Below are 11931 nucleotides of genomic sequence, written 5' to 3' on the forward strand. Positions count from 1 at the left end.
TTGTTATATTTGAATTCAACTTATTATGTTTCACCTAGAGTTTACTCAATAAACTGTGAGTTAGAAAATTACAGAAGTTCATTGTTGTAATGATATGTTGGAGCACTTGTCCAAAGATGGAGCCACATTGTCAAAGTGAATGAAATTTAAATACCACAACTCACGTGGGTCTATTTATAAACGCAGCTGATTTGTGTCAATGAACGCGCAAACTTCAACCTGTTGTTTTATTTAATTTACATTTATACTGGGTGATGCAATATGAAGTGTGATTGCACTTGGGAATAATTTTCATTTAATAAAAGCAATTCTTTACTAACTAGCCCTTATAATATTTATGTGATTTAGATTAAAGTATAAAATCAATATCAATATATCTAAAAATATGTAACCATTGCATAAAAGACATAAATTTTAAAAATAAAATTAATACAATATATTTATATGAACTGATAAAAAACGTACGTAAATACGTAAATATCAATGATCAATAATTATTGATTTGGCAAGTCACATTTTCATATTGAAGTATTGACAAAAATCAATACTCCATCGGTCGGTGTTGATCCACCATCAAAAACAGTCTCGTTAAAAGCATCAAAGGACCAGGCCAGAACTCCCACCCTTTGGGAGAGTCGCATTAGAAGTGACGCGTTGTGAGAGCGGACTTAAAGGACGGGAAGATATAGAGAGGCGGGAATGATAAGGGCTCTCTTATCCTCGCTCGAACGGAGAGCTCACAAAGTTTGCGAATGAAACTTCCATGTGGGATCATTTGTGTTTAACGTTTTTCCCCATCTGTACATACTGGAGAATTGTCATCGTATTATTTAATTAGTTAGTTATTTAAGATAAGTTAATATTTTTGTATTTTTTAATTACTTTATTGTAAAATTGTAGTACAACATTAAACAAATCATTTGACCTTGAGTTACTCGTACTTGATAATCTAGTAACCATTCATTGATTATAATACAACTCTAAAATACGAATTTTAGAAAACAATTTTACAAAAAATGTCTGATTTTTAAGATTAATAAATAGAGTAATAGGAATTAAAAGAATTGTTTAGATTAGAATGTGAGTGAGTTCATTGTCCTCATTGAAGTCATTATTTTTAATTCTTTTGGGATATTCTATTTTTGGAAGCATATCAAAATAATGTTCGATATTTTTGGAGGGGACAACAAACATGTGTTATCAGAAGATGACACCTTATCTATGTAGGATGGAGTTTTATTGAATAGAATGCAGTAAGTACAATATGTTAATTCGTAGACACTATTTGGACTCGCATTGGAGGAGATGGTTAATTAGCAGACTCTAAAGAAGAAACGAAGCACAAAAAGCTTCAGGAGTGAAACAGTTGAAAGTAGAAAACAATTTTGAGCAAACTGTAAAAGTTGGCCGTGACGAAGGTCAACTAAAAAACATCTAAAAATAGCCGGACGAAATATGAACGCGTCAGCAGGAGCCGTGACGGCAACCGCGCAAAACCAGCCGACCCGACCTGGCCGCAAATCCCCCTACGTAGTCGCGTAGCCTCCTTTCTCCACCAGGACGTTCCGGTCGGAGCTACGGCGTAGTCCCGGTCCCAGCAAAATGCACTATTGAAATTGCGGGTTCGCGACATGCGCCGTCGCTGCCTCCTCATTGACACTCGGATCAATTCTACGACTCTGACCAGGTTCTAAATGGATTTGCCATTATGGCCTGTGCGACATTCACCGTTCTTGAGTTCTTGACGTAACTGACTTGATTTCAGCGACAACATCGCAAACAGTTACACATGAATCATCCAGATAAACTTGTTGTTATTACATTAACCAGATAATTGAACGTTAACGATACAAAAACAAGATGGTGACTATGTTTCTCCAAAAGGTTCCCCTCTACGGAAACTCCCGCCGTCCGCACTAATTCCAACTCCTCAATCAGAAACTCCGTGACGCCGTCGCGTTTAAAAAAGGGGTACCACCGGGCGTGCGCATCGGCAACGTCGCGGCGTGTCGCGTTCATTTGTCCGCTTCGTTTCGCGAGCAACGCGTGCACATAAGCGTTATGTCTTCCAGTTTTTAAAGCCCGACAGATTCGTGTATAATATTGTGCGTTCCGCCAACTGAGATCGTATTTGCGTAATCGCAGCTTTGAGGTGAGTAGATTGAGGTTAGGAAGTTGTGATTTGTTGAGGTTAGATTTGAGTATTGAAGTTTGGAGGCGGAGGCTATGGCGGAACTCGATGGTGGGGGTAAATAAAACAGTTGGTATGCGTTCAAGGTTATACTGATTCTATTTATACTCACGTTTTTTCGTCCTTTTTGAGTCCCCATTAAATATTTTATGTTGTTAATTAATTAGTTTCTTTCCAAAATACTGGCGCAGTCTATCGGATTCTATTTAATATTGTAATATATTATTTTATTATGTCACATTTTATTAACAAGTTATTACTTATTTTTTCTTGTATTTATTAATTGTTTCAATATTGTTCCAAATATGGCTTTAAAATCGATCAATATTAATTGTTTTGAAGCTTAGTATACAATTCAATGTGTACAAGAAGGACAATAATGTTACCATAAATAGTACACAAATTATTATCTATTACACAATATTAATATTACATCAGTATCAAATAATATTGTATACAAAACAAAATGGTATAATTATAAATATGGTAACTTGAGGTGATGTGGTTGGTTATCAATACCATGACAAACTTGATTTTCAAAACAGTTGTGTAAATAAACAATAAAATTATCTTAAAAAGTGACTGACATTTTGAGGAGAGATCAATAAATTATGAGTACCCAACAAACGGTCATAGAAAAAAGATACATTTATAGAGTCCACCTCCCCTCCATGTATTTTTAGTAAACAGTGGCGTGTTTCCAAAATTGCCTCTCCGCAACCAACCAAACAGCAGCAAGGTTTACAAAGGGACACGGGGGGAATGTGGGTTCAGGTCTGGCAGTGGAGGAGGCCACGCGATTTTCGGCGGGCACCAAGTGGCATCCGAGGAAGACCAGAGGCGGCTGGGCGACAGTCAAAAAGCCGATGAAAAAAATCGTTAGACAAGACGAAGGACGCCGCGAACAATGCGGTGACGGGCACATGCGCGCCGCCCGAATGCGACATGACCTCTGTCCGCATCGGTGTGGCCCGGCGACGTTGTCGAGTTGCCTGTGACTATGGTCTCGTGTTTTAAAACCGGGGGGACCCTCCAAGGGAATATTGAGGGCTTTTGTTGTCTCTGGGGACATCCGCCGACTGGACCACTTGTTTTTTTTAATAAACATTCATTTTTTAACTTTATGGGGTTGATATTTATATTGTTTACACATTAATTAATGAGCCAAAATGGCCTTAAATTACTCGTCGAAGGGTTAAAGACCAACTACAGAGATATTCGAATGGAAGTTGACTCCATGTCAAAGAAATTGGCCGGAATCCGATAAGTAGTTTGAAGTAGAACGGTGCATCTGGGTATTTTCCATCAGTAGGCGACCAGACCGATCCATTAGAAAGGGGGAGGCCGCCTCACGAGATGAAGCACCACCAATTCAGGGAAGTGGCAATCAAAACTTCCCTATTTTAAAATCCACACTGTATAATTGCGGATCAAGAGCAAACTGATCAACTCATTAATAACCACTCAGAGACACAATAAAAAAAGTTGATTGTTGATGAAAATCAAGTAATTAAAAGGTCGGTTGTGTTTGGGAGGAGATGGAAGAGGAGGCTCAATTTGATGCGATTCGTGGAGATTTCTCGTCTCGGAGGAAATAAATATCTTGGGCGCGTCCATGTTTCGCGTGACGGGGGAAGCCGCCAAGTCGAAAGTACAGTTCCGTTCGGCGAAGCAGACCCGCAAGAATTGTAGATAACATTGGATTTTCGATCGCATCAATCGTTTGTTTTTCGATCAATTAACGATTGTTTAGACCGGGAATTTGCGTCGTTGGTACTTAATTACTTCGAACCTGACACCTGCTGTGCTAATTTGGATGTTTGAAATATTTTAGAAAAGGATGAGACATTTTGAGTGTCCAAATTACGTTCCTTTACCTTCCTGACAATTTCCGTAACTTTAATGCTTTAATCCTTAAAAAAGATTAAGCTTAATCGGTCGTCTCTAAACCACTGAACATGACTTCAATGTCCAAATTCATTTTTATCAACCAGATAGACTGATTTACCTATTGTTTGAGTCCCCGAGTGTAAGAGAGAGGCACCAAATGGCCGCAACGCTGCCTCGAACAAAGATAGTAATCTGGCCATAGAGGAGCATAGTGGGGAATTGATAGCGTCACTTTATAAAAAGAGACAATTGATGTAACACATTTCCAAGGATATAGTTTTACTTCATTAATCAACAATGTATAGTATTAACTGTAATGGGAAATTATTAATATGCATCACACTTTTCCCAATGACTTAAGCCTCAAAATGGAACTTCCCATAATATAAGAAAACATATTCAAGTCATAAAGCACTTGAGATAACGAACACTCTTTTTCGGAAGTTTCATATTTTCATGCTGTTACGATGACAACGTTCAATTCTCTCAATTATAAATATTATTATTAGTAATTAAAATAATAGACAAAATTAACTTAATTTTTTGAGGTTCACAGAATATTAAAAATTTGCTTTAACATTATACACAAAAAAAGCAAAACAGGTTTTCTCAAACATTCCGGAGGTGCTTAAATGTTTTACATTATGTAATATGTATAGAAGTATAATTATATTATATAATAATAAACTAAGATATTAAATTAAAATGATTTTCTTTATAGTGTTTGATCACAAGTTCCTAATAAATTAGATTTTTAGTTGTAACAGATAAATAATCAACAATTTTGACTATTAGTTGTTTACTATTTCCATAAGTACCTGCCAAATCTTGATGATAATTTGAAAAATAAATAAACAGTTTAGAAGATGTAAAATATGAGAAATGGTACCACATAAAACGAGGGGGAAACAATATCAGTAATGGCTGGAAGAATACCGCAAAATTATAAGGGAGGCGGCGCCCGGGGGTGGAGATGCGTACGCACCTTAAATGCCAAACAGACTGGAATGCATTCAGCGTTATCGAGTTCGCGCCGGTACTGGAATTTTGTTCGCTCCCACAATTATTAGTCCACTCAATTCTCTATTGAAAATTAAGGGCTAGCAGGGAGTTTTCGGTCGTTGCTTGGGTGAGTATACTTCCCGCAATTCACCTACTCTTTTTACTAAATTATCAAGATTAGATAACACAAACTGGTACATTTAAAAGTTAATTAAGTTGAGAAGTAGATTCTGATCAGCCCTGGTAAACTCTCCTGCACTACACTCGTGACCTCAAAGCTAAGACCAGAAATCCTTGAGTACGAATGTCAGTCAATAATCAAAATTTATAAACTATTCCATATGACTCTTTGAAAAGCAATACAAAAAGATAATCTAAGAGAATATTAAAAAAATGATGATGAATCAAAGATTGATAGATTAATTATGTCTATGAAAAGCAATTTTATTGTAATAATAGTTATGATGAACCTTTGAGAATAGCTTTGAAAATTAATATTCTTCACAATTAGATCTTTGATGTTTCTTGGAAATCCCAATTAAGAAAAGCTGTAATATTACTTCAATTAGGTCTGTTTATTAAAATTCAAGATTAGAACAGTTAATCTTGAACAGGTAGATCTACATTTAGTACCTAATTTAAGATTTTTATCTTTCAATTGAGTAAATCTTGTGAATTCCGCAGCTTAATTAATTAACGGTTGTTGATAAGAGTAGATTAGAAAGATGACTAATCGCAAAGGGAAGTTGTTTCCGGAGAAAAAACTCCGGCAGAGCCGCCGCGTAACTTTCACAGTGAAACGCCAAAACCGAAACGGACAAATTAATCTGGGCGTAAAAAACGACTCTCTTCAATTCTCGAACTGGTGCAGCGGTCGTGGGGGCCACGCATGCGTCCCGCACCACGTTCATTCCCGTTCCAATCTCCGTTTTTGTTGCGCCGTTTAATCAATTCATCTAATCATGGTTTTTTGATTTCGCCCAATTATGGTTTTTGGGATGAGGAGTGTTTTGGGAAATCGATTTATAGCTTGTCAGGGCCTCAAGGCCAAGCGGCCTCTTCGGATTCCGGTCAAAATTTCAATGGGCTTCCATTTTGGACTTGCTGATGGGGAATTTGAATGAATGCGAAGGGGACGTTTTGGCTTCTGCTCGATGGAGGACGGGGGCGGGCCCTGAAGGGGTGTTTGGAGAGAGAGTTTGGTAACTTCTAAAAGCCGAAGCAGCAACGTTTAGAAAAGTGTGTCGGGGAAAGGCTGCGGGCCACGGCGCATGCGCCCCGCACGGAACGCGTCGGAGCGGTTAGATACGTCGAACTAGTCATCGAACCAGCCACTCTGGGGCGACGGTGCCATACGAAATTTCACAAATAGATGTGACAAACACGCGACTCCGCATTTTGGGACTCCGAAAACAAACATCCGATCCATTCGCGCGTACTTCGTAACACCGCCACGTCCTATACCGGGGCTGATCTGTATGTTTTTTCGGTGGTCGTCGCATGGCGGTATTCGGTCGGACGATGCCTGATTGTTAAAGTTCGCTTTGCCGTCTTTCAGGAGTGATGACATCGATCCGCGCCGAACAGAAGAAGGACATGGCGACTGTTTCGGAAACTCTGCAGATCTTTGACAAGTACAAGACGCGGGAAGACGACGAGAGGAGTTCGGACGAGGAGAGCTTCCACTTGCCGATCGACGACGAAGAAATTGAAAGTAAGTTACTGTTTTAACTGTGCCCATACGTCGTTGACCTTGTGCAAGAGTGTTTGCGTGTTTTTACCAACCGGTCGCTCCGTTTTGTCCAACCACTGTTACTTATGGAATGGACGCAATCCACGCTTTTTATATCGTCATTTTTTAATGTTTGTTCGATAACATGTGTTTTTTGACAATTTCGCCCGCATGGCTGCCAACTTGTGAAAACACACAACTTTACACACATTTTACTAAACTTTCCTTCTTATTTTAATTGCTTTTCTCTATTTCACGCTCAAATAAACGGATAAAATGAACAAATTAATATAAAAGTGATATTAATACTCCACATTAACTTAAAACTTCAGCACAGGTTGGCACCACTGCATAACTCTTGTTATCATGTCAAAAAAGTATAAAACTTGAACAACTCTAATACACTTTGTTATTGTTTTTTAACCTCATTCTTTAACTATTAACTCAAGTTTGTATAATATAATATACACATTAAGGACAAATGTCACTTTTCAATTGTAATTAAAATAAGTAGGCTTTGAATATAAATGAAATATTAAACATTAACATTTTAAAGGTCCAAAGAAAACTGATAAAAAGCCAATTTGTATAAACCACAATTATAAAAAGATTGTGGACATTTCAGGAAGCAGGGGGCGTTAAATATCGATTAACATCTTGAATAACATGACGTAGTTAAATATAAATGATAATTTATTCTTAATAAGACAAACAATGATAAATAATGTCATTTTTCGGCCAGACCTGTATCATTTGTCACTAAACATCTTATAAAATAGTTTCGAAATACGAAAAATCAGTTATTCTTCCGGTAAGTTGTTATTATTAATAACTAATAATATTTTTATATATTGACTGGCATGTTTGAAAACATTTTATACTATGCCAAACATTTTGCCAAAGGTTTATAAATATAAATAAAAAGTGTGTGTACAAGTTGAAGCTATTTATTCAACGAATCATAAACGTAAAAGACGTATTAAACCATTTAAAATTATTTTGAGAAGTAAATACGAGATTCTTGGTTAGCCTTGGAAACGAAGCTTCGTGATTACGTCAGTAGCTTCAAATTTCATGTCTGATTTCAGACCAGAATCCATCAAGTAAGATGAACTTACGCAAACGGTGCTTCGTACCGAAATGTATGAACACCTCAAAAAGTAATAGCAATAAAATTTTTGTCAGTGTACCAACGAATATAACTTTAAGAAAGAAATGGTTTGCTGCCGTCCATAGAAATATATCTGAAGTATCGCCAAAAACCTCTTTTTATTGCTGCGAAGACCATTTTAACGTAAGTCAAAATTGTTGTAACAAAATAAATCAAGTCTACACGAAAATGTTTGTTTTTAGCTTAAAGATGACATGGAAAATTATATCGAGTACAAATTAAGCAAAGTTCGAGCCCGAATGAAACCCGAAATAGTCCCTCACATTTTCACTTTTCAACCAAATATTTTATGCCTGAAAACAAAAAGAAGGGAATTTGGGCAAATATTAAGTAAGTCTCAAAATGATCTTTTGGCTCAATAAGGTGGCCATTCATTATAAGTTCAATGTCAACATCAATAATTATAAAAAGTGCATAAACATAAGACAATTAAAAGATTTAATTGTTCCAAGAACTTAATTAACATCCCTTCATTTATATATTTACTCATAAATCCTGAATTAGAATCAAATAGGACCCCAAACTGAACAATAGAATTAATGTTTGTATTAGAAAATTCTACTTTAAGATTAAATTTATATAGTCTCCAATACTCACCAACATCTACTCTTTACATTTTTCGTGTTCTACAATTGGTTGTTAAAACTTTTTCTGAACTTTGAATTAACAAAAATATTAATTGACAAGCAAAATCATAAGAATTATAAACGATACTGCTCAAGGACTCTGCAGTAGTAAATACTTAAAAATAAATGTAACTAAATACTTTATGAAATTAAAATTGGAATAACTTCTAACAAGACTCTCAATAAATATTCATGTTGTTACAGAAAGGGATGGTACTGTACTAACAAACGGCAAAGAAGAAAGCGAAGATGACATCCTGGACAAATTCGAGTCGTCCTGTCCCCAACCCGACATCGATCCAGCTCTGGAAGAGTCCCTACTCAATGACGACGAAATTCCCGCCATCTCAAATGAAAAAACAAACAAAAAAAGTGCGTCCAAAAAAAGTGTTACTAGATCCGCAGCGAAGGCTTCTGAAAAAAATACGAAACAACAGAGATTAAGCAGAAAAAGTGCGACAGGGGAAAAGAACTCTCAACAACTCGAAAAGACTGACAACCAAAGCACGAAAGACTCAAATAAGACTGACAATTGCGAAGTTACAGACAAAACTGTCCATAAAAAAGATGATCACGTTGATGATGGGGAACAATCGTCAAAAATAAATAGAGATGAAACTGAGAACACGGATCAGGACAAAAATGAAGAAAGTAAAACAAAAGAGGTGGAAGAACCCGACAAATGTGAAAACTCTAATGATTCAAAGAGCAATAATTCAGAAGGGGATCTGTTAGACATTTCCATTATTAGAGATGTGGATGAAGACGATGCGAATGCGAGGGAAGAGGACGACAAAGATCGCCAGTCAAGAGAAAAAGTTGACAATGAGGAAGGAAGCGACAAAGTATCGGAATCCGGAGCTGAACAACCGGAACAATCACATGTCGACGAAGAGGCGCATCATATTGAAAACGATAAGGGGGAGGCAGATGTTGAAACTCATAAGGAAAAGGACACAGGTGAAGAACAAGACAATGAATATCAAGATGTCGACATGAAGGAAAATGTATCGGAAAGTACGGACACAACTGAAAAACTAGATCGGGATGTTACTAAAATGGATGAGGATGAAATAGATACGGAAAAGGAGAACGAAAATCCAGATATGTCTCAGGATGAAGGTAAAAGTATATAATTTTTTTTATTTTGACAATGTATATTATGAAATAATTTTTTACAGATGATTTGCCTCTAAAAACCATCAAACGTTCACTAAGTTCAACGGATTCGGATAGTTCACGGAAAAAAATTCGCCTAGACGAATCCACGTCCACGGAATCAATGAAATCTGAATTTGAGGAAACACCCAAATGCTTGACCACATTTGCACAATTCATGTCAGACAGAAAACTGCCCAAACTCACTCGTTCCGACTTGGAACAATTCGCCCTGCAGAAAATCTGCGAAGCAATCATCAGAAAAACTAATGTAGGAGAGCTAAATCAAAAAGTGAAAAAGTACGAGGCCATCATCGAAACGTTGAGAAAAGACGTGGCGCAGCTGGCGAAACAGGCCCGAGACCTGGAAATCGTTAACAGGAAATTGATGAACGAAATCAAATCGCAGACAGGGACCGATAAGCCTTTGGTACCTCTGAAGATCACGCGGTCTGTGGGGCTCCAAGTGAAACTTAACTATCCGGAGGGGTACAGAAGGAGATCCACGGGGTCTGCAACCGGGTCGCCACAAAAAAATCCTACTCCTCAAACTACCAGAGGTCCTAAGCCTGCTCAACAAGTGTTCAATAGGGTAAGAATAATTTTGACTATTTTTTTGTGAAGTAAATTTTAAATCTGTTATTCTTTATCAAAAAATTATACTATTTCCAGATGAACAGTACGCCAAAAACTTCTCCAAATCTGCTGGCTCAAGCGCTGCAGCCTCGACGAGTGGTTACAAATCAAACGCCCACGCCCCCGCCCAAATGCAACGTCACCGTTCGCAAATCATCAGAATCCCCCAGATCATCAGTCATCGATCTCACAGACGAAGACGATCGTGCCAACAAGGGCCGGTCTAAATCTGTGCCCCTGAACAAAGTCAAAACCGTCACAGTATCTCAAAATAAAACCATAAACGTGGGTAATAACAAAACAATCACGGTCAACCAGACGAAAACGATTCCTCTCAATCAACAGAAAACGGGTATGTCCCCCGCGGGTAGAACCGTGGCCACGATACCGCAGGGTGTGCGATTAACACCCACGCAACTCAAGAACGGCAGCATCACGTTACCTGGCGTCGTGGCTTCGGCGAATTCGCCCCAGTTGATGTACGTGGTGCAACCGTCATCGCAGGGTCTTGTCACGACAACGGCGGGCGGCACTCAGAAGGCAGTCTTCGTTAACTTCCAACCCACCACCAACGGCATGCTAAGTTAGTATTCCCTTTCATTCAAATACCCAACTTTAATACTAATTTGTATCAATTCTCTTATTTATTTTCAGCGTCCCCCCTAAACGGCTCCACCGTGTCCATGATCCCGACGAAGACGTCCAGCACAGTTCAAATAAAACCAGTACGTAACGTCCTGAAACACCCTGCCCCGCTCCCGGCTCCTCCCGTTATACGAGTGACGTCAGATCATCCTCTCAAGCCAATTCCGCCAAAACCCCACCTCAGCATCAAGAAAAAAGACTCTGGCATCATTCTGCAGTGGAAGATGCCCTATCCCCTGGACAACTACGAAACGATAGCCAGCTATCAATTGTACGCGTACCAAGAAACCAGCGGCACCCCGACCACGGATATGTGGCGGAGGGTCGGCGACGTCAAAGCCCTGGCGCTACCGATGGCGTGTACACTGACTCAGTTCGCCGACAAGAACAAATATTACTTCGCGGTGCGGCCGGTGGATGTGCATAAAAGAATAGGGGCGTTCAGTGATCCTGAGGAGATTTCCTTGTAAACATTGTGTACATCTCGAGCGTTGATTATGTTAAGTTTAATTAAGGACAACTTTTTAATTTACATTTACTTGTCTAAAGAGTGGACAGCGACAAATCTCTGGCACTTTCGACGGCGTGTGCACTGACTCAATTCACCGACGACAACAAATATTACTATGCAATGCGTAAAAGAAAGAATAAGGGCGTTCAGTGATCCCGAGGAATTTCCTTGTAAATATTGTGAATATCTCGAGCGTTGTTTATGTTAAGTTTAATTAAGGACGATTTTTTTAATTTATATTTACTTATATTAAAGAAAATAAGGAAAACTTACGATTTCTATTGGTTTTATTCGTTGCGGAACTCCCGAAAACAATTATTTAACGTTAACCCTAAACTTGGCGTTTGAACGGACGCATCAATGTTGTGT

General features: G+C 38.3%; 1 protein-coding gene across 3 annotated transcripts; it reads left to right on the plus strand.

The window, feature by feature from the left end:
• The first annotated feature begins 1952 nt into the window (after positions 1 to 1952).
• On the plus strand, positions 1953 to 11834 carry LOC109600424 (activating transcription factor 7-interacting protein 1). Of its 3 annotated transcripts, none has more exons than XM_049963650.1 (6): positions 1953 to 2152; positions 6642 to 6797; positions 8817 to 9734; positions 9794 to 10362; positions 10443 to 10989; positions 11061 to 11834. In XM_049963650.1, the coding sequence occupies exons 2-6, from the start codon at positions 6647 to 6649 to the stop codon at positions 11519 to 11521; spliced, it is 2646 nt and encodes an 881-aa protein (XP_049819607.1). In that variant the 5' UTR covers positions 1953 to 2152; positions 6642 to 6646; the 3' UTR covers positions 11522 to 11834. The 3 variants fall into 3 exon arrangements, with proteins under 3 accessions (XP_049819607.1, XP_049819608.1, XP_049819606.1); XM_049963649.1 differs by lacking the exons at positions 1953 to 2152; positions 6642 to 6797 and adding exons at positions 7892 to 8109; positions 8169 to 8316; XM_049963651.1 differs by lacking the exon at positions 1953 to 2152 and having other exon boundaries at positions 6341 to 6797.
• Positions 11835 to 11931: the final 97 nt, after the last annotated feature.

The sequence above is a fragment of the Aethina tumida genome, chromosome 2, assembly GCF_024364675.1.
Source record: "Aethina tumida isolate Nest 87 chromosome 2, icAetTumi1.1, whole genome shotgun sequence".
NCBI classification, from domain to species: Eukaryota; Metazoa; Arthropoda; class Insecta; order Coleoptera; family Nitidulidae; genus Aethina; species Aethina tumida.

Coding starts and splice junctions, on each gene's coding strand:
- LOC109600424 (XM_049963649.1), top strand. CDS start 7,924: ATGAACTTACGCAAACGGTGCTTCGTACCGAAATGTATGAACACCTCA. Junction 8,317..8,816: donor GGAATTTGGGCAAATATTAA/GTAAGTCTCAAA, acceptor ATGTTGTTACAG/AAAGGGATGGTACTGTACTA. Junction 9,735..9,793: donor AGATATGTCTCAGGATGAAG/GTAAAAGTATAT, acceptor AATTTTTTACAG/ATGATTTGCCTCTAAAAACC.